This window comes from Lissotriton vulgaris, chromosome 5 (genome assembly GCF_964263255.1).
Source record: "Lissotriton vulgaris chromosome 5, aLisVul1.2, whole genome shotgun sequence".
NCBI lineage: Eukaryota > Metazoa > Chordata > Amphibia > Caudata > Salamandridae > Lissotriton > Lissotriton vulgaris.
The window spans coordinates 1,971,970,559-1,971,998,041 of record NC_141693.1 but is presented as its reverse complement, the minus strand read 5'-3'; the positions used below and the strand labels follow the sequence as shown (position 1 = coordinate 1,971,998,041).

The 27,483-nt window shown below is 48.9% G+C and overlaps 1 protein-coding gene across 2 annotated transcripts in view; it reads left to right on the top strand.

Moving 5' to 3' along the window:
- Nucleotides 1–27,483, top strand: part of MAPKAP1 (MAPK associated protein 1) — a 928,195-nt gene that overhangs the window by 96,976 nt on the left and 803,736 nt on the right. For both annotated transcript variants that reach the window (XM_086924702.1, XM_086924701.1), the window contains one exon: nt 10,803–11,132. In XM_086924702.1, coding sequence (XP_086780828.1) covers nt 10,874–11,132 — 259 coding nt within the window. In that variant the 5' untranslated portion in view covers nt 10,803–10,873. The remainder of the gene's footprint in view (nt 1–10,802; nt 11,133–27,483) is intronic.

Below are 27,483 nucleotides of genomic sequence, written 5' to 3'. Positions count from 1 at the left end.
CATCCTCTAAGTTTCCGGAGAATCTTAGAAATGCAGTCTGTTCCTGGAAGCATGGACAGACAGGAGAGCTTGGAAGTTTGAACAGCTGCAAAAAGGACACAGCGAGCAACCAGACACGTTGAGTGGGACAGATGCAAGCATCATCCATTAATGCAGTCCATGCCTGCTACGGTGAAGACCAGGCAAAGGGGAAGGGAACTCTGTATACTCGTTTAGATGAGGGATTTATTTATTTATTTGTTAATTTATAAAGGCGGCCTTACAGAAATAATTGAATGCGACTGTGAATGATTGTTATTCCTACTTGCGTTTCCCCTTTCTGTAGCAGTTCTCCTTACTATGGTTGCATGTGAGTTAAAGACCAAACCTTCGCTATGAACAAATGCCACTTTTAATGCACTTCTCTTGTTACGGTGTTGTCTACGGAGCTCCGTTCATCATTCAGGCAAAAGTGGAGGGTAACATTGTGTTTGGGGGCACTCCTTCATCTCGCATACAATCCTAGCTAAAGGGTAAAAGAACAAATGAATTCTGGGGGGGGGGAGGGAAAGCAGGACTTGTAGCGATCACTCTGTAAATTACACTTGTTTCGAAGAATAAATGTTTCCTATTGGCATAATCTCATTAAATTACTAGTTTGGTGCCTCATCTCATATTGGCAGCAACCATACTGTTGGCATATATAATCTATAATAAAGCTGTGCAAGCCATCAGTTGAAGAGCCGGAGAATGTGTGCAGAGCCACCTGCCTTTCACTGACAGCCCCTTCTGCTGGAGAGCTGGAGATATCTATCTAAGGGCCTACCATGATTTGGAAACAATCTGCCTGTTTAGGTTGTGCAATCTTGGATGGAAGGCACTATTGTATACAACAAAGGGCTTGGAGCCTGCCCACTCTTCTTTACAGCCTCCTAATTGGCCAGCGGAGGCCAAGCCTCACTTCTGATCCTTTCTGTGGCGCATGGACCAAGCCAAGATTGAGTCAACTTAATAAGTGCCTGTTCGCTGCTCCCACTGTGATTGAGGTACTATTTCTTCTCCCCACCCCGTGCTCCCTCCTTCTCCCCCACACCTCCCTCATCTGGTTTTTCCCATACCCCCTCCTACCGTTGTTCGTTATTGCTGCTTCCTGCCCATAACCCCTTGTGTTGGTTTCCCCCTTTTTTTTTTTTTTTAACATCTCACAGCATCGTGGGCTACTGTGCAGCATGGCTAAAAAAACCTCACTGATGCGGTCAACGCTGGCTGTGTCATAGCGCTTTGTTTTTTCTTGACTTTAAGCCATGATGCACAGCTCTGCAACATGACTTAAAAACATTGACAAAGCCAATAGATCTGACCTAGGCGAGACCTGTTGTCTTTTCCAATGCTTGTTATGCACTGGGAAGGAAACTGGCAGCAGGCTCTGTATTTGTGTAATGGTTGTTTTATTTTCGGTACTCGGTGTAGCTTGAGTCCACCCATGAAGATAATAACCATCTTTACAAATCTCATCGCAGCATACTTGAGTAGTTGAAAGATCTGCTTATTCATACAGTCCGACGCAACCAAAGCACTCATCAACTCTACTAACCGCTCGAACACTCCCCTAGACAAGCCTCTCAACTCTTCTACCCAGACTTTGTACAGCTTTGCTAGGCATACTCCCAGTTTGATATACCATCACCAAGACTTGATCATACAAGTTACTTTTAGTAGTTCTAAAATCATCTGGCCTGTTGTGATGAAGGTATCATTTGCGTATGATCTTCCAAAACAAGCAGCAAACATGACTACAAGTACCCCTGAATGCTTGTCCTGTAGTGTATCAAGATGGCCATTGTTAGTGGTGTCAGCTACAACTCCTTAAAGGCATTTTGTTCGGATGTACCATGTTACAACGCATACCGTTACAACTACCTACTATTACAACGCGACCATTACAACGCATACCATTACAACGCATAGCGCTTTGAGGTGCTGGATAGTGGTAAGTATAATTTACTATTCTAACTCCAGTCCCCGTGGACACTAGGGAAGGTGTTGGATAGTAAATTATACTTATTCCCTATCCTAGAGCGCCCCCAGCGCAATGCGTTGTAATGGTATGCGTTGTAAAAGATGCGTTGTAATAGTAGGTAGTTGTAAAAGATGCGTTGTAACGGGTGTATACCATTTTGTTCACATTACAATCTTTTGTTAAACTAGCCAAGGATTAGATGTTATTTGGTAAATAAATATTTACATTTTCATTGGCGTGTGATCTAGAGCAGAATTTCCTCTCTCATGGTGTTTTTGTTCCGGGTCAGCCACAGTTCATGAAGTCTTCTTCTGTGAAAGGTAATAGCAGAACTCCGTACCACTAGGTACTGTGCTTAGGTGCTGTTCTGAATGTACCTGCTATTCTACTCAGAGCTGGCAAATCTGGCTATAGGAAGCATTCCACAACTGGTTTTGATCAGCCTGAGCATGTGTATGGGGGATTCACAGAAAATATTGACTCTTACTCGAATATATTTAGATATGTAGAGATTGTGTAAGGCTTTTTACAGGATCAAATCCCCAAATATGCTTGGACTTTTGTGTGTCTCCAGAGAGAAAATGATTCTCTTTAAAGGATTTCCCTTCCCCTACAAGACTCACCTGGCATGACGTCATGCCTTAACTTCTCCACTAGTGAGAAGTGAGTAGTGTGCGCACCGCACATCGATGTGCCTGCTGGCACTGCAGTCTGGCAAAAAACGGACCGCCTGTGCCAGGGCACAAAACAGAGCCCGATAGAGACCCGTTTCAAGGCCCCCTTTAAAAACCTGCTGGTGCTCAGCACCGGTGAGACCTGGCCACTTTAAGCCCTGGCCCCCCCACTCCCTCTATAAAACCCCTATGTAGAGCAAGGCGAGACACCGTTCTTATTGGTCCGCATTGTGGACAGAAGGCGTCGCCCTCGAGTAGACATGGAGACCACAGAATGACACAACTTTAAGTCAAGTGCCAAAAGCCAGGATTCAAACTCGGGTCCTATGATCGTCAGCCCAGGACCTTTATGCAGATTGTCCAAATCTTAAGAAGTTTATGAAAAACATATCGCTGTTGAGAAAGGGACAGAAACATCTGAATTGCACAGAGCATAGTCCATGCTGTCAGTTGTTTCTAACTGTACTAGTAGTGTGCACCTATGGTAGATCTCTACTGCCTGTTTTGAAGTGTCCCCACTTCCTGTAGAGAGAAGCACGCGATTCCCACCCAAAGGTCCCAGACTGGGCCTTCCAAACAAGGAAGCAGGTGATCTCCTGCAGCAGTAAGCGGCTGAGCCCTCAGCCTCACTACACACATCTTTTAAAGATGGATGGGCCCGATTCAGAGCTGCTTTGCAGTTTATGGAGGATAAGAAACCACTGCTGGTTCCAATCTATTCTGGGCCACCAGCCTTTATACACACCGAAGTAACTGAGTGATTGTTGAAGGAGACACAAAAAACTTTCAGCATGAACTGAAGTCCCTTCACCAGCAGTGCTCATTTACCCAAGTCACCCACCAGCCAGTTTCCAATGGATGCATTTGTGGTACTTCCAGTAGTGTCCCAAACATCTTAAGACCGCATGTATGCATGCCAAGACCTCTACTTCTTGCACACATGGAGAGGAGAAGGGGTGAAACAGACGACAAAGACATCATCAAGACTTGCTTAACCACCGAACAACAAGACAATCGAAAACAGCCCTATCTGAAACCACCGCTCCTTCGGTGCTGTACCGCTGCAATTGTGTGTGAACTGGACCTCGGGAGCAGCAACATTGCGCTGGTGTCACCAGGGCTTTAAGTGGAAGCGTTTTCAATACTATATACAAGCCATAGTTACTGCCTACTTATCGTATGCAACTAACAACCATTGACAAAGCCAATAGTCCTGACTTCTTGTAGGTATGATGTTACTTGTTGTATCATATATCTGGATGCAATGACAGAAAAAACAAAATACAAGACGGGTGGCGCACTATGCTAAGCACAGACTATTGGCCTATGTATTTTAAGCCACGCTCTTAATTACATTGGCCACGCCCCTTTGAGAGACCCCCCCCCCCCACAGTTTTGTCATCCCACTTAAAGCCCTGAGGGGCAGGGGGCGATGATGGATCGCTTGCGGGTATATGAAATAAGTCGGTGTTTTGATTCCACACTTCTACACTACGACCTTGTTATTTATTTCGCTTCGAAAGCGAAAGTTGTCCTGGGAATGGCGGGCGTACGGGGTACGGGCTCTGGCGTTTCCGGTCATTTAAACTCCCGCGGTCCATAGGTGAAGGCGGAAGCAAGGTGGCAGCCGGAGGGCACCTGCGCGCCCGCCGGCGCCGCAGCCCGCGTTGGCACACTGCCGGTGCCAGGCGCGGAGTCGGGGTACAGTGTGGAAAGGGAGCCGTCGCACATCTGCTGTTACATGTTGTTAACTCCCTCAGCTTCCATTAAATCATTTCAAGTACAATCATAGTGTGGGAGGCAAATTAACAAACCATTAAGAATCTTCTAAATACACAATTAACATGCCAGCATTTATATGACACGTTGATGGGGCAGCAGTAATTTTTGATTGGGAGTTTTAGACCTTTAAGAAGCCTCGGGCTGCTGCGCATTAAAGGGGTCCCTGCAGCCTGCAGGTGAGCGCAGCCTCTCGTCTGGAGGAGATTTATAGGAATGTGCTGAAGAGCCAGGAGTGTCCCCATGCCCTCCCCCTCCGAGCGTTACCCTTGGAGCTGGCGGCGAGGGTTATATCTTCATTCGAGACCCCGTGTGAAAGAAGGCAAGGTACTTTTGGTCTTTGTCCAGAGGTGAGTTTTGGGAGCACACTGGGCTCCATGCACATCCCTCAGCCAGGGACCTCAGTGCAGCGGGTGGAGCCGGCTGGTACTCCATTGCATTCCCTATCTCACAGCCAGTCACAGCTAAGCAAGCGGCTGGATTATTTCACCTGGACTCTGCCCATCTCTGCTTCCAATAAGTGATCACTGAGGTCCGAGTGCTGCGCAGGTGACATCACTTCAGACACACCTGGAAGCCAGGCACCAAGATTGCCGCTCTTCGCCCACTATCCCCCCTTCTCTTTACCCTTACAATAGAAATATTAGCGATACGGATTAGGCAGAATCAGGAAGTCAGGGGCTTTACGTGGGGAGACTCGGACGCAACACAGGAGAAAATATCCCTGTATGCCGACAACGTACTATTGTTTGTGACTGACCCAGACACGACAATCCCAGCACTGTTTAGAGAACTAGGCGATTTCGGGGCGAGGGCGGGTCACACGATAAACTGGCACAAATCGGTCCTTTATGATCCACAAGGCAAAGAGCGGAGGGAGTGCCTGCCAGAGCTACTCATTCATACAACGGAAGGCTTTCAATACCTAGGAATATATATTACGCTAGATAGGGAACGCTCTTTCACTAACAACGTAGCCCGAATAATGGTAGAAGCAACGATAGAGATGGACAGGTGGAGACAGCTCCCACTCACCTTATTGGGTCGCACCGCACTCTATAAAATGGTCCTATTACCAAAGTTTCTCTATGCACTTCAGAACGAATATTATCCACTGCCAGCCAGGACCTTGAATAAAATCCATGCGGACCTGCGTGCATTCCTGTGGCTGGGGAAACAACCGAGAATGGCTCTATCCACACTACAGCGACACCAATACAGTGGTGGGATTTCGCTTCCCAACCTAGAGGCGTACTACTGGGCAGGACACCTCGCCCCGATTAACGAGTGGCTACATGCGGCAGCCAATCACCCTACCTATGCACTAGAGAGGTCTAAATGGTCAAACAAGACTATACTGCACTACCTCTATGGAGGGACGGTGGGACAGCAGTTCCTACCTGCCACCAGGATTACGCTAACGGCGTGGCATAGAGCGACAAAAATAATGGGTTGGGACAAGAGGCTCACTCGACAGACGCCAGTATGGTGCTGCAAGTGGCTAGGGGAGCTTAATAAGCTGAAAGGCTTTAGACGGTGGGACGACATCGGTATTTCCACAGTGGGAGACGTGATAGCAAGGGGGGAATTGAAAACCTTTCAGGCGCTCAGGGAAGAATTTGGCTTGCTCAACACCCAGTACTACATATATGTTCAACTGAGGCACGCATGGAGGGCACAAAATATCACACTCACAGACATCCCAGAATACGCACCACTAGAGGGTAGATTGCTGCAGGAACAGATACTGGGCGGGGCGATATCCCTAACATATAAAACTTTGACCAACAATATGCTAGGGGACTTACAGGTCCTACGAGACAAATGGGAGGCAGACGTGGGAGGCATGGAGGATCTGGATTGGGAGCTCGCCCTCATGCACCCTCGTGAGGTGGCGATTAAGTCAAGACTCCGTCTCATACAATTCAAGGTACTCCGCAGATCCTACTTTGACAGGGTGCGACTTTTTAAAATGGGTAGGATAACTGACACAGCGTGCCTTAGGTGTCATCAGCAAAATGGTGATTTTTTCCATACACTCTGGGGCTGCGAAGTCATTCAAGAATACTGGGAAGGTGTGTTCCTGGAACTAGAGAAGGTACTGGGGGTGGACATACCGCGCGACCCTAGATTGGCGCTGATGGGCATGACAACAGAAGTGGACCTAACCCGCCCCTTGATTATCTTTCTGGTATTGGCTTTAGTGGTGGCGAAAAGGGACATTGCAAGATACTGGGGGGCGTCCGAAAGGCCAGATTTGGAGGAATGGAGGAGAGGGCTGGATCTGTACATGGCGGTGGAGAGAGTGACCTACAAAGCCAGGGGTTGCCCCAAAAAATTTCGGAGAGTATGGGCTAAATGGAGACAGTATCATGGACTGGAATGAGACATTGCAGACTAGGAACAGGAGGTCAAGGGGACCCCTGGCGTGGCAGTATGTACGATGGGGATCCCTGATGGACATATGTATACTTTAATGCTCAGATCATGTATACGAGATGGATAGGAGTTCCATAGCGGAGGAGGGATAGAACCAGGGGGGGGAGGAGGGAGAGGTGGGTTGGTGGGCTGCTGTTTGGGGGACTACTTTAGTTAATTATGTTTTCCTTATGTTGCTAGTTCAAAAGCAAAGTGTTCTAATGATGGGTATGGCATCCAGTAACAAAAGAAAAGTTGCGTGACTAACGGCCAGGGCGGAATGTTGACGCTCTACCGTATGCTAGTTCTTACATCTGTGATACTTCTGAAGCAACAATAAAAAGAATTAAAAAAAAAAAAAAAAAAAAAAAAGATTGCCGCTCTTCAGGTGGACCTTGTAGCCCTGCCGGGCATTTGCAAACATCCTCCCAGAAATTCTACAGAATGGACATATAAAGCAAAAACTTGATACCTCCAGCAACAGTTCCCTAAAATGAACTGATGATGCCATGATACGATTCCTTGTTCCCCATGCTGGACGCTACACCCAACCAGCCAGCGCAATGGGGCAGCAGTGACCTGTGAGTGGAGCCTGATTCACACCGTCTGTATGGCGAAGCTGCTTCTGACACTCCTTTTCTACTTCTTTTCTACTCCTTCTCAGCAGATTAACAGGCTAAGGCCCACTTTCTCATGTGGGAGCAAGTCTGCTCTGTGGCCGAGATGATGGTTGTCCCAATGTGTCAGATAGCACATCATCGTGCTGGTTGTTGGCATCCTCAATCTCTGGGCCTATGGGTATGTAGTGAAAGACTAATGTCTGTGGGCCCCCCGGGCATCATCCACACCATGGTATTACAATCAAGTATGTAGTCTTGTAGGTTACTAAGGAGTAGGTTTATTAGGTGTAGATCAGGTTACAGGTGAACCATGTAAAGCCCCACCTGGAGCACCATCCTGCTGCTCAGCCCTTTTCAATCCAACTGTCCACTCATCCAAACACAACTACTCTTAACATTCCAACCATCCAATGACCTCACTCACTGGTGAGCATGGGGAACATCAAGACTGTTGGGAGAACATATAAGATAGCATGAGGCCAACAGGCACCTAGTAATGAAGAGGTGACACCGGCACCTTCCCTCCACCCTGTGGGCAGTCACAGTTTCAGCGCTCACATTGCTGGTCAAAAGCATATGTGTGGACTTCATGGTGTGCTGCGTGGCTCTTGCAGTGAGTGCACTGACATGTCGTATTCTGGGGTTGCTGCAGGAAGCTCCTGCTGTAGTAAAATACAGGCATTTTGCTGTACTGAAGATAATGAAAAGACGTGAGATGGGATTGACAGTGGAAGCAGGAAATCCTTGAAAGTACAAGCTTAAAGTCTCAGTTGAGTTCCAACATACCAGCTGTAATCTTCGTTTCCACTTTTGTGCCCCAGGCTGCATTGTCATTAGGATAGAAATGCTATTTACGCACGGTCATCTGCAACTATTATGCAGACAGTGAAAGTGTGATCACCTTCATGTAGGGCAACTACTAACTGCTGGATGTGGAGCAACCAATTGATTTTCCCCTTCAACTAAGCTTGTTCTGCTTTGAGATTTGTTAAAGCACCCTGAACTGAATATTCCGCACTGTGGGCAAGGCTAACATGCCACATTGGAAACGTTTTGATCACCGCCACATTCCCAAACCTAGATAAATGACCAACAGCAACAAAAATGTCTAGTATTCATGTTTGCCGAAATCACCCGTCCTGAAATCATCATCTGAGTCAAGTCTGGTGTCCATGAAATTGGCTTTCAGCTGCATCACCTCACTTGCAAGATTGAACACATCCCGGCCAAAATGACATAACTCTTAGCTCATCGGTTCTTAACCAGTGGTCTGGCACTATTTAGAACATCACATAATGTTGACAGGTCATAAAACAGTTTATAAACATAAAAAAGTAAAGTTTAAAACTGAGATTTTTAAATCTCTCTGAAAATGTGAAGGGATTTGTAATTGGATGCTAAAAATTAGGCTGGTACCCTTATCTTGATTTGTGACAGCAGCACAAGTACAGTAAACAGTTGTACAGATGATTGGTGGATTTAATTGAAGCATTAGTATAGACTGACGAGAGGATGTGTTAGGAGCAAAAAAGACAATGTGATGGGTTAGAAACGAGCATACTGCTTTGTCTTTTAGAAATACAACCACATTTAGAAAAGCTCCGACCTTCCTATTAATAATTAGATTTACGATGTTTGTGTATTTTCGGTTTCTGAATTCAATCTGTATTTCATAATTTGTGTATTTGTTTTAATTTAGAATAGTTTCTGTGTTTTTTTGTAATTTTTTAAAATTAAAATGATAGGATTTACCCATGCTTGGGTCCCCAGCTTCCAATAGGGATTCAGTGGGGTCCACAGAAGTAGGAAGGTTAAGAACCACTGTCTCGGATGATGCGCAACAAAGGATTTCTATGACAGGCTATGGAGCTGAGGAGAGTGTGGTGTCTTTGCTGATACTGGAAGCCATGTTCACCAGGTGCCTTCTAAGAGCGATAACCTTGAAGTCATTCTAGAAGCAATAACTTAGATATCCTCTGGGCGGTAGAGTGCCTAGATGTTGAGAACATAGAAGACTTTGTTGATGGATATGTGTAAAAACAAGTTATCAAACATTTTGCATACTTTTGCCATCGCGCTTGCTCAAAGCCCTGTTACCCCATGGCCCGCTCTGCTAGCAGGGTCAGTACAACATATATGAGCTATTTTATTAAAGCATAGGAAAAATATTCATAAATTAGCAGCCGAGAGCGGGATAGCTCATGAAGGGGCTAGCATTAAGATCTTTCCTGATGTTTTGACCACTCTACAATCTGTGCATGAGTCAATTATTGGCCAGAAGGTCTCCAGATTTCAACGTCAAGTAATCAGTGCTGAGTCATGTAAAAATGCATATAGAATAAACACCCAAACTGGGTCTATCTGAAGTCATGTTACACCCAAGCTAAGTGCACGAGGAGCTGAGATGGGAACCTTTGGGCAGAGGGAGGGATTCATCTACTAACAGTTGCAACTCCAATATATTGGTGTAAATAAAACCTTGAATGCTCGCTCATTCATGCATGTGTTTTCATAGGTAGCAGGTACATTGCTTGCTGTGGTCGCGGCATGGTTAGCCTACAGATATACCTAAATGACTGGTAATAACAATGAGGTGTCCCAGTATCATGCAGAACCCGAGGAACTGTCACGGGACAGAGTCAGAGGTTCTGCCATGAAAGTAGCAATTGATTTTTTTTGACTTCGTGCACAATGATTTAGGACTATCAATCAATGATATACAAAAATACACTACTGACCATGGATAAATAACAATGACACAATGAACTTGAAGAAAATGAGAACGATGTATTAGGAAACCATCATATATTGTATCCAATGATACATATATCCATAATAAAGGACAAAACGATTAGACAGTACAAAAATAAAATTAAACAGAAACAGAAATGTGTGACATACAAACGTGCCTGATAAATTGTACAGCTACTTACATAATAGACAATTAAAACATTGGACACAAATAACATACAGCTGAGCATGTATGGGCGTCCAAAATATGCTAGATGGCCCTAAAAAGACATGATTTTTATTCCAACAAGTACCCGTTGGCCCAACAAATAAAGGAATCTTGTGCTGGCCAGCAGGCAGCTTAGAGGTCACTGAGGGCCACTCACCATTTTCTCGGGCTTAAAAAAGCAGTAGATGCAAAAAAGGTAGTTTCAGCATTGGCTTCTGAAACCGTGGCTGTCTAGTGCCTAGATTAGTGCCTACTAAAACATGTTTTGCAGGGCACGCCGTTTAATCTGCTTTTTAAAAACATTCATGTTAGTTTTCAGCATTATCAATGCCTACTTTCTGTTCTGTTTTCAGAGCTGTCTGCGACGCAAAATGGGGAAGGAAAAAGTAACTCATTAAGGCAATTCATTAAACTGTGGCCGAGGATGGCCTTTTTGGACAACCCAACAATCATACTGGCCCACATTAGACAGTCCCATGTCACCAGCGACGACACTGGCATGTGTGAGATGGTGCTGATTGACCATGACGTGGACCTAGAGAAGTACCACCCCTGTTCGGTACCAGGAGACAGCGGGCCAGACACACAGGGGAGCAGCGGAGAGTCTCAGGGCTATGTGTATTCTCAGTCGGTGGACATTACGTCAAGCTGGGACTTTGGAATCAGAAGACGATCAAACACAGGTACAAAACTTACTAAAGAGCGTTTTCTCTGCTTTTTTAAAAATTGTATTTTGTATTTGTCATTTCCTGTTTTAATACCTGGCCTTTGCGGAAATATTTTTTCTATGCATGCCTATTCATTCCTGATTTCTGGTTTTAGATCACATCTGATATATTGTCTTTCCTGTTCTTTCTACTCGGTCTGTTTCACTCCTGTATCCCTGTTTTTATCAACGATCTGGTCTAACAGTAGTTTTCTTTGAAAATGGTTCGCTTGTCTGCGGTCTTCATTTCAACTCCCAGTGGATTTTTTTTGTGTCCTATTCTTTTCCATGTCTCCATTGCGACTTAGTTTTGGACTGTAGATTCTTAAAAGGGGGTTTCTAATAGTGACTTTGAAACTTTATTGTATCTGATCCTAGTTCATATCCCCACATTTTCCAGAATTCTGAGTACTTGGAGGAATTATTAAAACTTCACACCATGTAAATAAAGATTTTCTACATCTAAGGCATGGTGTTTAACTATCACTGTTGTTATAGCCGTGGAGGATGATATTCTTATTTGTCGTTCGTCTGTGAAGGGGAGGCATGACTAAGCACACTACGGCCATCCATCCTCCAAGACAGGTAAAGGTCACAGTATTTCTGACGTTAGAGGTCCCCATGCCAAATGATGTTGTTAGTGGACCTGTGAACCAACTACTGTTTGCAGCTCCAACCTGCAGATAACAAATTGTTTTCATGTAGATCTCGCTTTCTTGCTATTTTGTACACTTTAAATAGGAGTGTCATCACTAAAAACTACTTTTTTCCGATCTCTTATTGCCCTGAGCTGCACATTGAGACTCCGCTTTAGCTGGTGGGCTCTGAACAATACTTCATTTAATCATGTAGTGCTTAATGCCACCCCTTATAATAGTCATCCGATTGCAAGATAAAAATGACCCAGATAAGGGCAATAAATCTAATAAAGGCCATAATTGCAGGTCCCCCATTATATATCCCTGGCATTACCATTAGTCCTGGTAATTTCAGAAGTAGGGAATATGAGGTATTATACATTTTTGGCTAGTAACATGTGGACATAGGATTTACTGTACCGATTAACACATGATTCCGCTATAGTACACTGAAAGACTTCTCCTGCTTTCACCAGATGAAATCTTTGGGTGGAATACCACTCGCCAATGTTCCTGCTGAATTTCTGATGGTGATGGGGCTGGTTACTGCTGTTATCAACCCTATCAGAACCAAGAGTCCTCATGCAGTATGTACCAAAGAGGTCCTGCAATATAACCAGCTGCCCGTTCACCAAAATCATCTGTAGAAGAGAGAAAATACAACACTTCAGAAAGGGAAGAAAGACTGTCGTTTGACAAGTGACAAGTGATGCGCTGTGTCGCTGGGCGAGACCTAAAAAGGTGAAGAAAGGAAAGACACTCAAGAACCTGGTGAAATTAAAGCATAAAAAAGAGAAAAGAAGACCTGCAGACACTAGGCAAAGGAGACTGCCAGTTAAGCTCCTTATTTAAAAGAAGGGAAAGAAATCTATATTAGAATAGAGAGATTGGTTTAATTATACAGACCTTATTCCCTTTCTCCGAGGGTCCCGGAAACAGGTGAGCGCTGCCAGGGAAAACATTCTGACACCCACTGGCGCCCTTGAAATAAATTAAGCGAAAGGAGTCTTGCATTTTTAGACAAAGGAAAACCATGCCAAATTTAAGAGACTTTTTCATTCGTTTTTTGGGACAAAATCCGAAATAGTGTTTCTATTTCCGTCAAGTTTAGTCTCAATGCCTCATTTATGGTGAACCATTATTCTCACTTGCTAAAGTCCGTTTAGAAAGGCAGAAGAAGAATGTGTGGCTGAGTCCCCTAAATGAATAAAGTCGCAATTCCCACTCGCCACTGAGTTGGATTTATAAAACACTGTTCCCACCCCTCCCAAATCTGAGTGGTGCTTGAGATAAGAGGATATCAGAAGTCTTCCTATGTGGAAGGATTGCTGTCTTCATGAAGAAATACTGAGGACTGTGTGACTACTTCTTCCCCTAACATTTCTGACACCTATACGGTCAGAGACGCCAACCCCTTGTTGACACTCAAGACTAAGCAAGTCGAGGAGCTCGCAAGGAACCAGCAAGATAGTGGCAACTGGACTTTTGGCTGATTTCTTAACTGAAAGTATGGAACATCTCAAAGCGGAACAGTCAGAAGTTGAGCTGCACGAGTGTTGTTAAAATGGATTGAAGATCTTAGCCATGTTCCAGATATGAAGCCAGGTGAGCCTGAATAAATAGATGTGGGATTACATTACTGCAGCACTACATGCAAGCAGTGCTGAGTGCAGTTGCCCATTGATCAACAGTGGTCACAAGAACACTTAAATCAGGCCCGAGGAGATGTGGACCATGGACATGGTGTTTGCGCGAGAGCACTTGCCCCAACGCCATAATGCTTGACTATGATGCGCACTACTATAGTTGACTTCTCTGAAGAGGCTCATGATGCAGTGTATTATAGGAAATACATAATCTTAGGTTTGGCTAAGCTGAGCATTGCGCCGCACAGAGCCACTGTAGGTTGTATGGTGATGAGGCAGTTGGTGATGTTGGACTGGAGTGATAAGGAGAGAGCTTGGCCTTAAATGGCGACCGTGCGACGCAGGTGAGTGTGACCCACTTGTGGGACACCCCCGCGCCGCACGGCCACCAGCTGCTGCGTGTGCCCCTTGCCTGCCCTCTGCCTCGCTGCTGCCTCGTTTTGCCGGTTGCCGGCTGGCGCCGCTGCGGTTGTTTTTGCCCTTGTTTTGTGTAAAATTTGTGCTTGTTTTGTATAACCTTGATTTTTTCCTTGTTTTGTCAGGAATTAGTGCCCGTTGTGTTTAATTTTTATGTCCCCCGTGTTGTGGTTTCCTTCCTTGTTGTCCGCCTACCTCGCCGCCCTCCGCCCTCCCTTCCCGCCACCGCCGATAACCCCGCCCCTTTTTGTATTCTTTACCCTCCCCGCTCCCGCCTCCCAGCTGCTCCGCCCACCCGCGCACTTGGCCTTAAATGGCGACCGTGCGACGCAGGTGAGTGTGACCCACTTGTGGGACACCCCCGCGCCGCACGGCCACCAGCTGCTGCGTGTGCCCCTTGCCTGCCCTCTGCCTCGCTGCTGCCTCGTTTTGCCGGTTGCCGGCTGGCGCCGCTGCGGTCGTTTTTGCCCTTGTTTTGTGTAAAATTTGTGCTTGTTTTGTATAACCTTGATTTTTTCCTTGTTTTGTCAGGAATTTGTGCCCGTTGTGTTTAATTTTTATTTCCCCCGTGTTGTGGTTTCCTTCCTTGTTGTCCGCCTACCTCGCCGCCCTCCGCCCTCCCTTCCCGCCACCGCCGATAACCCCGCCCCTTTTTGTATTCTGTACCCTCCCCGCTCCCGCCTCCCAGCTGCTCCGCCCACCCGCGCACTTGGCCTTAAATGGCGACCGTGCGACGCAGGTGAGTGTGACCCACTTGTGGGACACCCCCGCGCCGCACGGCCACCAGCTGCTGCGTGTGCCCCTTGCCTGCCCTCTGCCTCGCTGCTGCCTCGTTTTGCCGGTTGCCGGCTGGCGCCGCTGCGGTTGTTTTTGCCCTTGTTTTGTGTAAAATTTGTGCTTGTTTTGTATAACCTTGATTTTTTCCTTGTTTTGTCAGGAATTTGTGCCCGTTGTGTTTAATTTTTATTTCCCCCGTGTTGTGGTTTCCTTCCTTGTTGTCCGCCTACCTCGCCGCCCTCCGCCCTCCCTTCCCGCCACCGCCGATAACCCCGCCCCTTTTTGTATTCTGTACCCTCCCCGCTCCCGCCTCCCAGCTGCTCCGCCCACCCGCGCACTTGGCCTTAAATGGCGACCGTGCGACGCAGGTGTGTGTGACCCACTTGTGGGACACCCCCGCGCCGCACGGCCACCAGCTGCTGCGTGTGCCCCTTGCCTGCCCTCTGCCTCGCTGCTGCCTCGTTTTGCCGGTTGCCGGCTGGCGCCGCTGCGGTTGTTTTTGCCCTTGTTTTGTGTAAAATTTGTGCTTGTTTTGTATAACCTTGATTTTTTCCTTGTTTTGTCAGGAATTTGTGCCCGTTGTGTTTAATTTTTATTTCCCACGTGTTGTGGTTTCCTTCCTTGTTGTCCGCCTACCTCGCCGCCCTCCGCCCTCCCTTCCCGCCACCGCCGATAACCCTGCCCCTTTTGTATTCTGTACCCTCCCCGCTCCCGCCTCCCAGCTGCTCCGCCCACCCGCGCACTTGGCCTTAAATGGCGACCGTGCGACGCAGGTGAGTGTGACCCACTTGTGGGACACCCCCGCGCCGCACGGCCACCAGCTGCTGCGTGTGCCCCTTGCCTGCCCTCTGCCTCGCTGCTGCCTCGTTTTGCCGGTTGCCGGCTGGCGCCGCTGCGGTTGTTTTTGCCCTTGTTTTGTGTAAAATTTGTGCTTGTTTTGTATAACCTTGATTTTTTCCTTGTTTTGTCAGGAATTAGTGCCCGTTGTGTTTAATTTTTATGTCCCCCGTGTTGTGGTTTCCTTCCTTGTTGTCCGCCTACCTCGCCGCCCTCCGCCCTCCCTTCCCGCCACCGCCGATAACCCCGCCCCTTTTTGTATTCTGTACCCTCCCCGCTCCCGCCTCCCAGCTGCTCCGCCCACCCGCGCACTTGGCCTTAAATGGCGACCGTGCGACGCAGGTGAGTGTGACCCACTTGTGGGACACCCCCGCGCCGCACGGCCACCAGCTGCTGCGTGTGCCCCTTGCCTGCCCTCTGCCTCGCTGCTGCCTCGTTTTGCCGGTTGCCGGCTGGCGCCGCTGCGGTTGTTTTTGCCCTTGTTTTGTGTAAAATTTGTGCTTGTTTTGTATAACCTTGATTTTTTCCTTGTTTTGTCAGGAATTTGTGCCCGTTGTGTTTAATTTTTATTTCCCCCGTGTTGTGGTTTCCTTCCTTGTTGTCCGCCTACCTCGCCGCCCTCCGCCCTCCCTTCCCGCCACCGCCGATAACCCCGCCCCTTTTTGTATTCTGTACCCTCCCCGCTCCCGCCTCCCAGCTGCTCCGCCCACCCGCGCACTTCGCCTTAAATGGCGACCGTGCGAACGCGCAGCGGGCGCGCCGATTGTGCGCCGAAGGCGCGCCAAAGGTAAGCCCGTCTACGCCCGTCCGCGCCTGGACCGCGCCCAGTGCCAGGACCCCTGGCCCACGAGGACCCCGACCGACCCGCCTGACGTACTCCGCCGCCTCCCTCACCGCTCTCAACACCGGCCGACGTCCAGAGTGCCACCAAGCCACACCACGTCACTCCCACGGACCCTTCAGCTGCCACGCCTGCAAGTTCACCTGCATCCGGACCTGCCTCGCACCAGCACCCACCAAGCCGAACACCAGCAGCACCCACCTCAAGTGCATCCTGCTCAACACCCGCTCCGTCCACAGACATGCCATCGAACTCTGGAACCTCCTTGACACCACAGCTCCAGACGTTGCCTTCCTCACGGAGACCTGGATGAACGCCTCTTCAGCTCCCGACATCGCCATCGCCATCCCAGAGGGCTACAAGATCGTCCGGAGGGACCGAAACGCCAACCAGATGGGAGGAGGCATCGCCATCATCCACAGGAGCACCATCCGTCTCACGACCAGCACCGACGACTCCCTGACCACCGCCGAACACCTGCATTTCCAGATCCACACCAATCCGAACACCACCCTCAGAGGCACCCTGATCTACCGACCCCCTGGACCACGCACACAATTCAGCGAGGACATCGCCGACCTCGTCAGCCCACATGCCCTCCCCTCCGCTGACTACATCCTCCTGGGAGACCTCAACTTCCATCTGGAGAACAACAACGACCGCAACACCAGCACCCTGCTCGACAACCTCGCCAACCTGGGACTCAAGCAACTGGTGTCCACCCCCACCCACCTCGCCGGACACACACTCGACGCTGTCTTCTCATCCAGCAAGGACATCGACTTCAGCCACGCCACAGAGCTTCAATGGACGGACCACAGCTGCGTCCACTTCACCTTCAAGAAAACAACGACCCACCACCACCAGCAACAGGCCGCCCGCAGAAGCTGGAACAAGATCACAGCAGACCAGCTCGCCACCTCCCTGAGCCAGCACCCTCCTGCCAGCTCAGCGAACCCCAGCCAGGCCGCCGACAACCTCACGAAGTGGATCAGCAACTGCGCGGACGAACTCGCCCCACTGAGGACCCCGCCCAGCAGACCCGGCAGCAAGAAAGCCCCATGGTTCACCGACGAACTCAAGAGCTCCAAGAAGAACTGCAGAGCCCTCGAGAAAGTCTGGAGAAGGGAACCAACACCGGACAACAGGACCTCCTTCAAACTTGCCACCCGGAAACACCACCAGCTGATCCGCGCCGCCAAGAAAACAGCATTCAAGGACCGGTTGGACAACAACGCACACAACTGCAAGGAACTCTTCAACATCGTGAAAGAGCTTTCCAACCCCAGCGCAGGAAACAACGACATCACCCCATCGCAAGACCTCTGCAACTCCCTCGCTTCATACTTCCACAACAAGATCGCGGACATACACAACAGCTTCAACAACCAACCAACGCACACCATGACCGAACAACCACCCCCCACCACCACCCTCCACGCCTGGACCCCGATCAGCACCGAAGACACCATCCGCACGATGAACTCCATCCACTCCGGATCACCGACCGACCCCTGCCCTCACCACGTCTTCAACAAGGCCGACGCTATCATCGCACCCCACCTGCGAGACATCATCAACACATCCTTCGACACCGCCACCTTCCCTGAGAGCTGGAAACACGCCGAACTCAGCGCTCTACTCAAGAAACCAACAGCGGACCCCACCGACCTCAAGAATTACCGCCCCATCTCGCTCCTCCCGTTTCCAGCCAAAGTCATCGAGAAAACCGTCAACAAGCAGATGGCCGCTTTCCTCGAGACGAACGGATCCCTCGACTCCTCACAGTCCGGCTTCCGAGCCAACCACAGCACCGAGACCGCCCTCATCGCCGCCACCGATGACATCCGAGCCCTGATGGACAACGGAGAAACAGCGGCCCTCATCCTCCTAGACCTCTCCGCGGCATTCGACACGGTCTGCCACCGCACCCTAGTACGGCGCCTCAGCAACGTCGGAATCCAGGACAAGGCGCTGGAATGGATCATCTCCTTCCTCGACGGAAGAACACAGAGAGTCCGCCTACCACCGTACAAGTCAGAGGCCACCGAAGTCATCTGCGGCGTCCCCCAAGGATCATCTCTGAGCCCCACCCTCTTCAACGTCTACATGAGCCCCCTCGCGGCCATCGTACGCAAACACAACCTCAGCATAATCTCCTACGCCGACGACACCCAGCTGATCCTCTCCCTGACCAACGACCCCGCCGCCGCCAGAGCCAACCTACACGAAGGGATGAAAGAGGTAGCCGAGTGGATGACGACCAGCCGCCTGAAACTGAACTCGGACAAGACGGAGGTCCTCATCCTGGACTCCTCTCCCTCCGCCTGGGACGACTCCTGGTGGCCTCCCGCCCTGGGCACCGCACCCAAACCGACAGACCATGCACGAAACCTGGGCTTCACCCTGGACTCCTCCCTCTCCATGACCAGGCAAGTCAACAACCTCTCCTCGGCATGCTTCAACATCCTTCGCATGCTACGGAAGATCTTCTGGTGGATCCCCACCGAGACCAGGAAGACCGTCACCCAGGCCCTCGTCACCAGCCGACTGGACTACGGCAACGCCCTCTACGCCGGTACCACCGCCAAGCTCCAGAAGAGACTCCAGCGGATCCAGAACGCCTCAGCCAGACTCATCCTCGACATCCCACGAACCAGCCACATCTCCGGACATCTGAGAGACCTTCACTGGCTCCCCGTCAACAAAAGAATCACCTTCCGCCTCCTCACCCACGCACACAAAGCCCTACACGACCAAGGCCCGAGCTACCTCAACAGCCGAGTCAACTTCTACGCTCCCAAACGCCACCTCCGATCAGCCAACCACGCCCTCGCCGCCGTCCCCCGCATCCGAAGAGCGACTACAGGAGGAAGGTCCTTCTCCTACCTGGCCGCCAAGACCTGGAACTCCCTCCCTCCCGACCTGCGCCTGACCCAAGACCACCTCTCCTTCAGGAAGAAGCTGAAGACCTGGCTGTTCGAGCAGTAGCGGCTCCCCCCCCCCCCCCCAGCGCCTTGAGACCCTACGGGTATGTAGCGCGCTCTATAAGTGTCACTGATTGATTGATTGATTGATTGATTGAAGCAGGCAGAAGATAAGATAAGGAATGATGAGGAGAGATGAAAAATATGCCCTTGCTTGGAAATTCGGAGGGTCATGTTGCTGTCATTGGTTATGTAGCAATATTGTCATTATTGTGTTCAGAGTTGCCCTGTGGGTTTGTGGTGTTTGGGAACATTTGTGGATTACTGTGGAGTGAGGTGATTTATGTAAGGAGGTTAGCACAATCATGTGTTTGGCTTCATGAGGATACCTGCTTCAGATTATTAATACCACCACCGAGGTGCCTCTTGAACAGCTCTAGCTATCAGTGATCTCTAGGACGCTTTTCCTTGATGTGGAGATATTCTTGACCTACAAATGCTATTCCTTTTGACACAGTGCTATCCAGAATTAGTCCAATAATTACCTTTTTTTCCCCACAACCAAGCAGTGTGCTGAAGGTCATCTGTAGGATACTTGCTTACCCACAACTGGTTATTCAGACAAAGGCACCTGGGAAAGTGGGTGTCAGTGGAGTAATCAGCTGCCGATTTTCTATTATAACCATGCTACCAAACTGGTACATGATCTACTGTCATTGGTTACTATTAGTGATATATGTTCTTGCACTCGGCCTGTACAGGCGAAACTGTAGGTACTAGTGCATTATCATGCAGGAGGGTGGCTCATCTTCCTTATCTCCCTCCTTCTTCTCTACAAAAGCTATTTTGTTCATGTTTGCTCTCCTTTGTTTGTGAGCTACAAGTTCTCTGTACTCTGTTTCTACCTCTAATTTCAATAGGGGCTGGTATACAGATATGCAGAGTTACTACAGATTTTTTTTTTCTCTTGTCGGGCATACTTTGTTCCTCTGGAGGCATTCAGATTTGAGAGTGTTCCTTTTCTAATTCTGATGTCATTCAGCAATAGTCACGTTTGTGATGAAACTGAGTTTCAGCTCCTCTGCCACCAAAGGGGTGGAGGGAATACAAGCTCTGTGCACAAACACAAATATGTTGCTTCTTCCAAGGCGTGTGTGCAGTGAGCCAAACATAGCTAGGTTATCTCTTTTACCTTTTTCCTGATATTTCTAGATTTGCTACACATACTGATAACATTTTCAGCATAGGAAATTAGATGGCCTAGAAAACTGCTTTAGAACAAATGAGCTGGGGCTAATTTATAAAATGTGCCTGGGGGTGCAACAAGTGTTTGTGCCCAGTACTTACGGGGCATTTAGGTATAATAGAAGGGGCTGAAGACTATTGTGCAGACCCATCTGTAACATGGATGGAATTTGAGCCGCCACAATCACATGAGGGCATTTCCTCATTTGCGTGGAGGTGTGGCCCCGGCAGTAAAGGAACCTTTTGCCATTGGACACAGTTGGAATGGCAAGGAAACGTCCAGGACATGCACTGACTGTGTGCCCCCAGATTACACTCTGTGGCAGGGACCATCCAGGTACCCCATCCCCTTTAGCAGGTGGGCTCAGGAGCACACTGTAGCCACCTGCGGGGTCCCTGCTGCCCCTTCAAAGTGGGGCAAGGTCCCTTCCAGTGAAAGACAGATGTGGATTCAAACTGCAACTGGGTCTTTGATGAATTCCCTCGCGTCAGCGCAGGCTCAAATTGTCTGAGTTTGTGCCTTCACTGATGATAGCTCATTTCTGTGTTGTGATCGAGCGCACTGCTGCAATCTGTGACGGGTGCACCTATGGCGCAAACTATAATTCGGGTGCAGCCCAGTGCTCTCTGGCCAACGGTCCTTGATGTTTACAGCTGTTTCCAGGCTGTCCCAGCCCTGCAGCAACCAGCATGTCAGATGGTCGAATTCCATCAGCAGTGTTTTAGGCACTATCCATCTGGTTTTCCTTCAGTAATGGTCGCCTACCCCTACCACGTCCCATGTAGAGTAATTGTAATTGTTTTTATATAGCGCTTGGATACCTCGGACGAGTAGTACGCTACTCCAGAACCCAAACGTTTTAGTGGTGGACTAGTATAGGGAAATATAAGTATAGTGTCCTTATAGGGAGGTCCGAGTTACTTTGAGTGGAGGACATGTGAGTCTGTTAGTTGGATTGAATAGAGTATTGGTGGGATAGAAGAGGGAAGAAAACCAGGTGTGTTAATTGGAAGATCATAGTAGTAAGTTGAGGTCTGGGATGAGTAAATGAGAGATGGGGTTAGGGAGAAAGTGAGTCAGATTAGAAAAATGAGGGTTGGGATGAGTCAAAGCAGAGATAACACGAGGGATAATTTAGAAGGGTTGTTTAGGAGATCATAGCAGTAAACTGATGTTTGGGGTGAGCCAGAAGGTGCAGGGGAGGGAGGAATATAAGAAGGGTTATTTTGGAGATGATAGTAGTAGAAAGGGTTTGAGATGATAGAGAGTGATGATGGAGGATAAATTCATAGAGGTGTAGGGTGATAGTAGGACACAGTTAGGCTTTCAAGAGGTTATTTATTTTCTTATACAATAGGACTAAATAAATATATAGATAATGATTACATAGTAAGGGAATATACGTGTAAGGAATATAATGTATTGAGATTTGTGTGTTTTGTGGAGTAGTGAGAGGAGATATTGTTGTAGTGGTTTTCTGTGAAAGATTTTCATGTGCCGTACTGCTGGGGAGGGGTATTTGAATAGTACAGGGGTGTTTTGGGGAAGAGTATGTGGTGTGTTAGAGGGAATGGACAAGAGGTATGAGTGTGTTAGATTTGATCACTGGAATAGGTAATATGTGTGGTGGAGTGGTGTGTAAGGATTGTATGGTTGCGTGTAATTGGTAAAAAGAGGAGGTGTGTGCTGATGGATGGTGGAATGGAAGGCTGGGTATAGGTTTTGTTATGATAAAAGGGGTTCTGTTAGGAGCAAGTAGAGGATAAAGCTTGTGTTTTGTTTGAACAGGGAGTACGTGTGTCTGGATGCATTAACTTTGTGTATAATGTGACTTTGTGTTGGTCATGTGTGGATGAGTAAGTGGTATAGGACAGAGTTGTGTTTTGTGTGAGAATGCAGGTGCTATAGTGTTGCAGTTGGGATAGAATTCTGTGTAGGTGTGGTCTGTGGTGTTTTGTAGTGGTTGTGCAGTGGTCCAATGCACATTGAAATCTGGATGAGGTTTGTTTGTGATGCATGAGTAGAATGCCTTCACTGATATCGTGTTTGGATGTTGGCGGACTGGAGGGCTTAAGGTTGTAGGTCATAAATGAAAATTGGGCAGCATATCGCGGACATACACAACAGCTTCAGCACCCAACCAACGCACACCACGACCGAACCACCGCCCCCCACCACCACCCTCCGCGCCTGGACTCCGATCAGCACCGAAGACACCGTCCGCATGATGAACTCCGTCCACTCCGGATCTCCGACCGACCCCTGCCCTCACCACGTCTTCAACAAGGCCGACGCTGTCATCGCACCCCACCTGCGGGACATTATCAACACCTCCTTCGACACCGCCACCTTCCCTGAGAGCTGGAAGCACGCCAAACTCAGCGCTCTACTCAAGAAACCCACAGCGGACCCCACCGAACTCAAGAACTACCGCCCCATCTCGCTCCTCCCGTTTCCAGCCAAAGTCATCGAGAAGACCGTCAACAAGCAGTTAGCCGCCTTCCTTGAGACGAATGGATCCCTCGACCCCTCACAGTCTGGCTTCCGAGCCAACCACAGCACCGAGACCGCCCTCATCGCTGCCACCGACGACATCCGAGCCCTGATGGACAACGGAGACACAGCGGCCCTCATCCTCCTAGACCTCTCCGCGGCATTCGACACTGTCTGCCACCGCATCCTAGTACAGCGCCTCAGCTACGTCGGAATCCAAGAGAAGGCACTGGAATGGATCATCTCCTTCCTCGACGGAAGAACGCAGAGAGTCCGCCTTCCACCGTACAAGTCAAAAGCCACCGAAGTCATCTGCGGCGTCCCTCAAGGATCCTCCCTGAGCCCCACCCTCTTCAACGTCTACATGAGCCCCCTCGCGGCCATCGCACGCAAACACAACCTCAACATAATCTCCTACGCCGACGACACCCAGCTGATCCTCTCCCTGACCAACGACCCCGCCCCCGCCAGAGCCAATCTGCATGAAGGGATGAAAGATGTAGCCGAGTGGATGACGACCAGCCGCCTGAAACTGAACTCAGACAAGACGGAGGTCCTCATCCTGGGCTCTTCGCCCTCCGCCTGGGACGACTCCTGGTGGCCTCCCGCCCTGGACTCCGCACCCAAACCGACAGACCACGCACGCAACCTGGGCTTCATCCTGGACTCCTCCCTCTCCATGACCAGGCAAGTCAACGCCGTCTCCTCGGCGTGCTTCAACATCTTACGCATGCTACGGAAGATCTTCTGGTGGATCCCCACCGAGACCAGGAAGACCGTCACCCAGGCCCTCGTCACCAGTCGACTGGACTACGGCAAAGCCCTCTACGCCGGTACCACCGCCAAGCTCCAGAAGAGACTCCAGTGGATCCAGAACGCCTCAGCCAGACTCATCCTCGACATCCCACGAACCAGCCACATCTCCGGACATCTGAGAGACCTGCATTGGCTCCCCGTCAACAAAAGGATCACCTTCCGCCTCCTCACCCACGCACACAAAGCCCTACACGACCAAGGCCCGAGCTACCTCAACAACCGAATCAACTTCTACGCTCCCAAACGCCACCTCCGATCAGCCAACCACGCCCTCGCCGCCGTCCCCCGCATCCGAAGAGCAACAACAGGAGGAAGGTCCTTCTCCTACCTGGCCGCCAAGACCTGGAACTCCCTCCCGACCGACCTGCGCCTGACCCAAGACCACCTCTCCTTCAGGAAGAAGCTGAAGACCTGGCTGTTCGAGCAGTAACGGCACCCCCCTCCCTCCAGCGCCTTGAGACCCTACGGGTAAGTAGTGCGCTCTATAAATGTCTTTGATTGATTGATTATGTGGTCCTAGGTCCGACTCAAACAGGCAGCTGCCGATGTCCTCTTAGCCCTTCCCAAACAGGCAACTGCCCTTGTCCTCTCCGCCCTTAGCTGAGACGCCCAGGCTGAGACGCCCTGAGCCCTATGCTTAAAATTGCACTATTGGCCAATGGGACCCTAGTCCTAACCAATTGGAACCCTAACCCTAAACCCTAGAGCCAATTGGAGACCTGGCCCTATTAACAGTGCTTAATTTGAGCCGTGGTTTCCAATGCTCAGCATCAGCACTTAATTGTCAACACCGGTGCTTAGTCTACCACATGGTAGCGCTATTTGTGTAATACAGACACGAGCACAACAACAGTTGGTTATTAATTCAACATACTTTAAAATGGCTATTACCTACCTTCTAAGATATTTCTACACCTTTAGGGGCCTGGAATAGTCTAAATTGTCACACTTGTGGGGTTTCATGGTTAGTAGTTGTGCTGTTCTGTCATGGGCGGCGCTGACAGAGCAGTGGACTGGTGCAAGATGCAGTGTCCTCCGTACGAGGGCCCGGCTCTTATTTTTTCACAAATTAACTACTGCCTGTTAACCAATCATAGCCTTAGCCCTAACAGCCAATCAGAGCCCTAATCCTTCATCCAGTAGGAAACCCTAGCCCTAGTAGCCAATCAGAACCCTAGCCCAAACAGCCTAGGCAGCTACCTCTTTGACAATAAGAGCCACATACATCAGCACTTGTACACCATCCAGCACCAAGCTTTTAGTTGACACCTACAAAATTATTACAACACATCCATGCCATTTGAGCACACCCATAAGCACGAAAGTTATCAGACCGGAAGTTGAATAGTAGTAAAGTAATTATTCTACTAGGACTATGCAGCATGAAAGATAGGTAAACTAAAGAAGAAAAGACAATTATTAGTGCAGGCAAAAGATTTCACACGTCTCCGCAGCCAAGGGCTATTTTACACCACATCCACCCTCACACGTATTAATGTAGTTAAGATGCCCTCCCCAGCACAAGCCTTTCAAACTTTTCGCTTTATCCTGAAAGCACCCTGACACATATAATCGAATTTTACACCCTCCACCTACCCAAAGAACAAGTTATTTGTTTAAAGTTTCAATGGAAGTGATGCAAGACAAATGGAAAAATGAAAAGAACTAAGGTGTGTAAACGCCAACTAAGAGAGCTTATAAATCGCTTTACCTGGGGTTAAAGAATTCTCAGTGAGTCACCAGACTTATAAAAGTTGGACACTACCACTTGATCCGGAAGAAATTCCCTGCAGTCATATGACTGGGTTCAGCTGATTTTTCCACTTTTAGTTGTTTTCAATGCCCATCTCATTCTTTCATACTCCTTCATACTCCCCTTACCTATCCTGTGCCAAAGCAATATTGGAGTGCCCGAGTAGAGCCCCTTGAGTCCGAAACAAGCTAAGAACCGAAGCCAGAGCGACACCATCTCCAGTAATCGGTAGAGTGTCTCTGTCTCATTAACAAACCTCCACCCCACCTTAGCACAGGAGAAATTCCCAGTGTGCAGAAGTCCCACACTGGAAAATTCCACTTTAGTAGCAATGTTGCTAGATTTACGACATATTTATTTCTTCCTATTTGTGAAGAAAGTGCCTGACTGGAGGACCATCCCTCTCCTGCAAATATTCAGGAAGTTCTGGATCGTTGTTAAGACCATGTCCTGAACAGTATACTATACTCCTTTGGAGGTTCATAAGCAAAAGGAACAACTTCACCAATATACAGGCTGAGTGAGAAAAGCTTCCTAAGTTTCAGATTTTGGGCAGGTCCTTGGTGCTACTGTTTCCAGATGTGTACCGTTTGGCCTTTATGAGCCGTTTGGGGTATTTAAGAAGTTGTTTGTGGTCGCTTAACATCTACATAAGCATGAGTTTAGAACTATACCTAATGTGCCCGTCAGTTATCTTGAGCATCCCGTCGCCTTTACTGCTCATTTTGAGAAGCCATCCATTTAGCAGAAATCAACGTTTTTTCTTTGAACACTTTTGAAGATGTCACATTTTAGTGTACACTTCGATTGGTGTTCTTGTCCACACAGTGTCTGTTGATGAGGATAAGCATGTTTCCTTTAAGCGTGTTGGCTTCTTGTATTTGTCTGTTCCTTAATGGTTGCCTTTTTAGGTCTCATCCTATTCAATTCCGCAAGGAATGAATAGGACGAGACTATTGGGGCTAAACTAAGCTCTGAAAAATGCGGATTTCCAGAAGTGCATGTGGTCTCGTGAACGCGCTTCTATCCGCCTGCCTCGCATCACCACATGAAAGCCATTTGTTGCTTGTTTCACTGCCTGTTTATCTGCACTTCTCCTCCGCTTTCTTCGCTTCCTGCTGTCATATCCCTCCCCGTCCGCCTCATCCTCTCTACCCCTCTCCTAGCGTCTTTCTACATTCTTCTCTGCAAAGTGACCCTTTTCTCACACCCGCAGCCTCCTCTCGCCCCCTGCAACGCTCCTGCCTCTCCCTCTCACCCACTGTCTTCCTACTCCTCCCTCTTATCTTCCAGTCATGTCCCTCCCTCTGCCTCAACCCTATTCTCTTCACCTATCTCTCACACTCTTCCACTCTGCAGCCCTTCCCCCTCCCCTGTGCTGTCCTCTCCTCAGTGTCTACCAGCGTCTCGTTTTCAGTCTCTCCCTCTTCCCCACTGTCTTTCCCCTCCCTCTGCCCGTCTCTCCCTTCCCCCGTTCCTGCCTGCCCTTCCTTCGGTGTGTCACCGTCTCCACCTTCCCTTTGTAATGTTGCTCTCTCTACCCCTCCTCCAGCCACCCTATCTCCCCCGACCCCCCTCTCTTTAGCAGGAAAGAAGAAGGGAATGAGACAGAGCTGACGTGAAGCGATGCAAAGCAGTCCCCCTCCCCCAGCCCACGAGAGAGAGAGAGGAACACACAGAGGACAATCACCTCCCCCCAAGCAGGCTTTTATCTCTCTTTTGTTTTCTCGCTTCCCCCATCCTCCCCCAGCCAAAGCTCAAGTTTTCTTTTCTCTTTCTTTTAAAGGACCGGGGTTTTTTTTTCTCTCTCTTTTGAAACTCCCACTACGGGGCTTGAACAACGCGTCGGGGGTGAGGGGCGTATTTATAGTTTATTTTCTTCTCCTTTTCCAGGTCACAACTTTTTTCCTTCTGTCATTTTTATCAGTTAAAAAGGG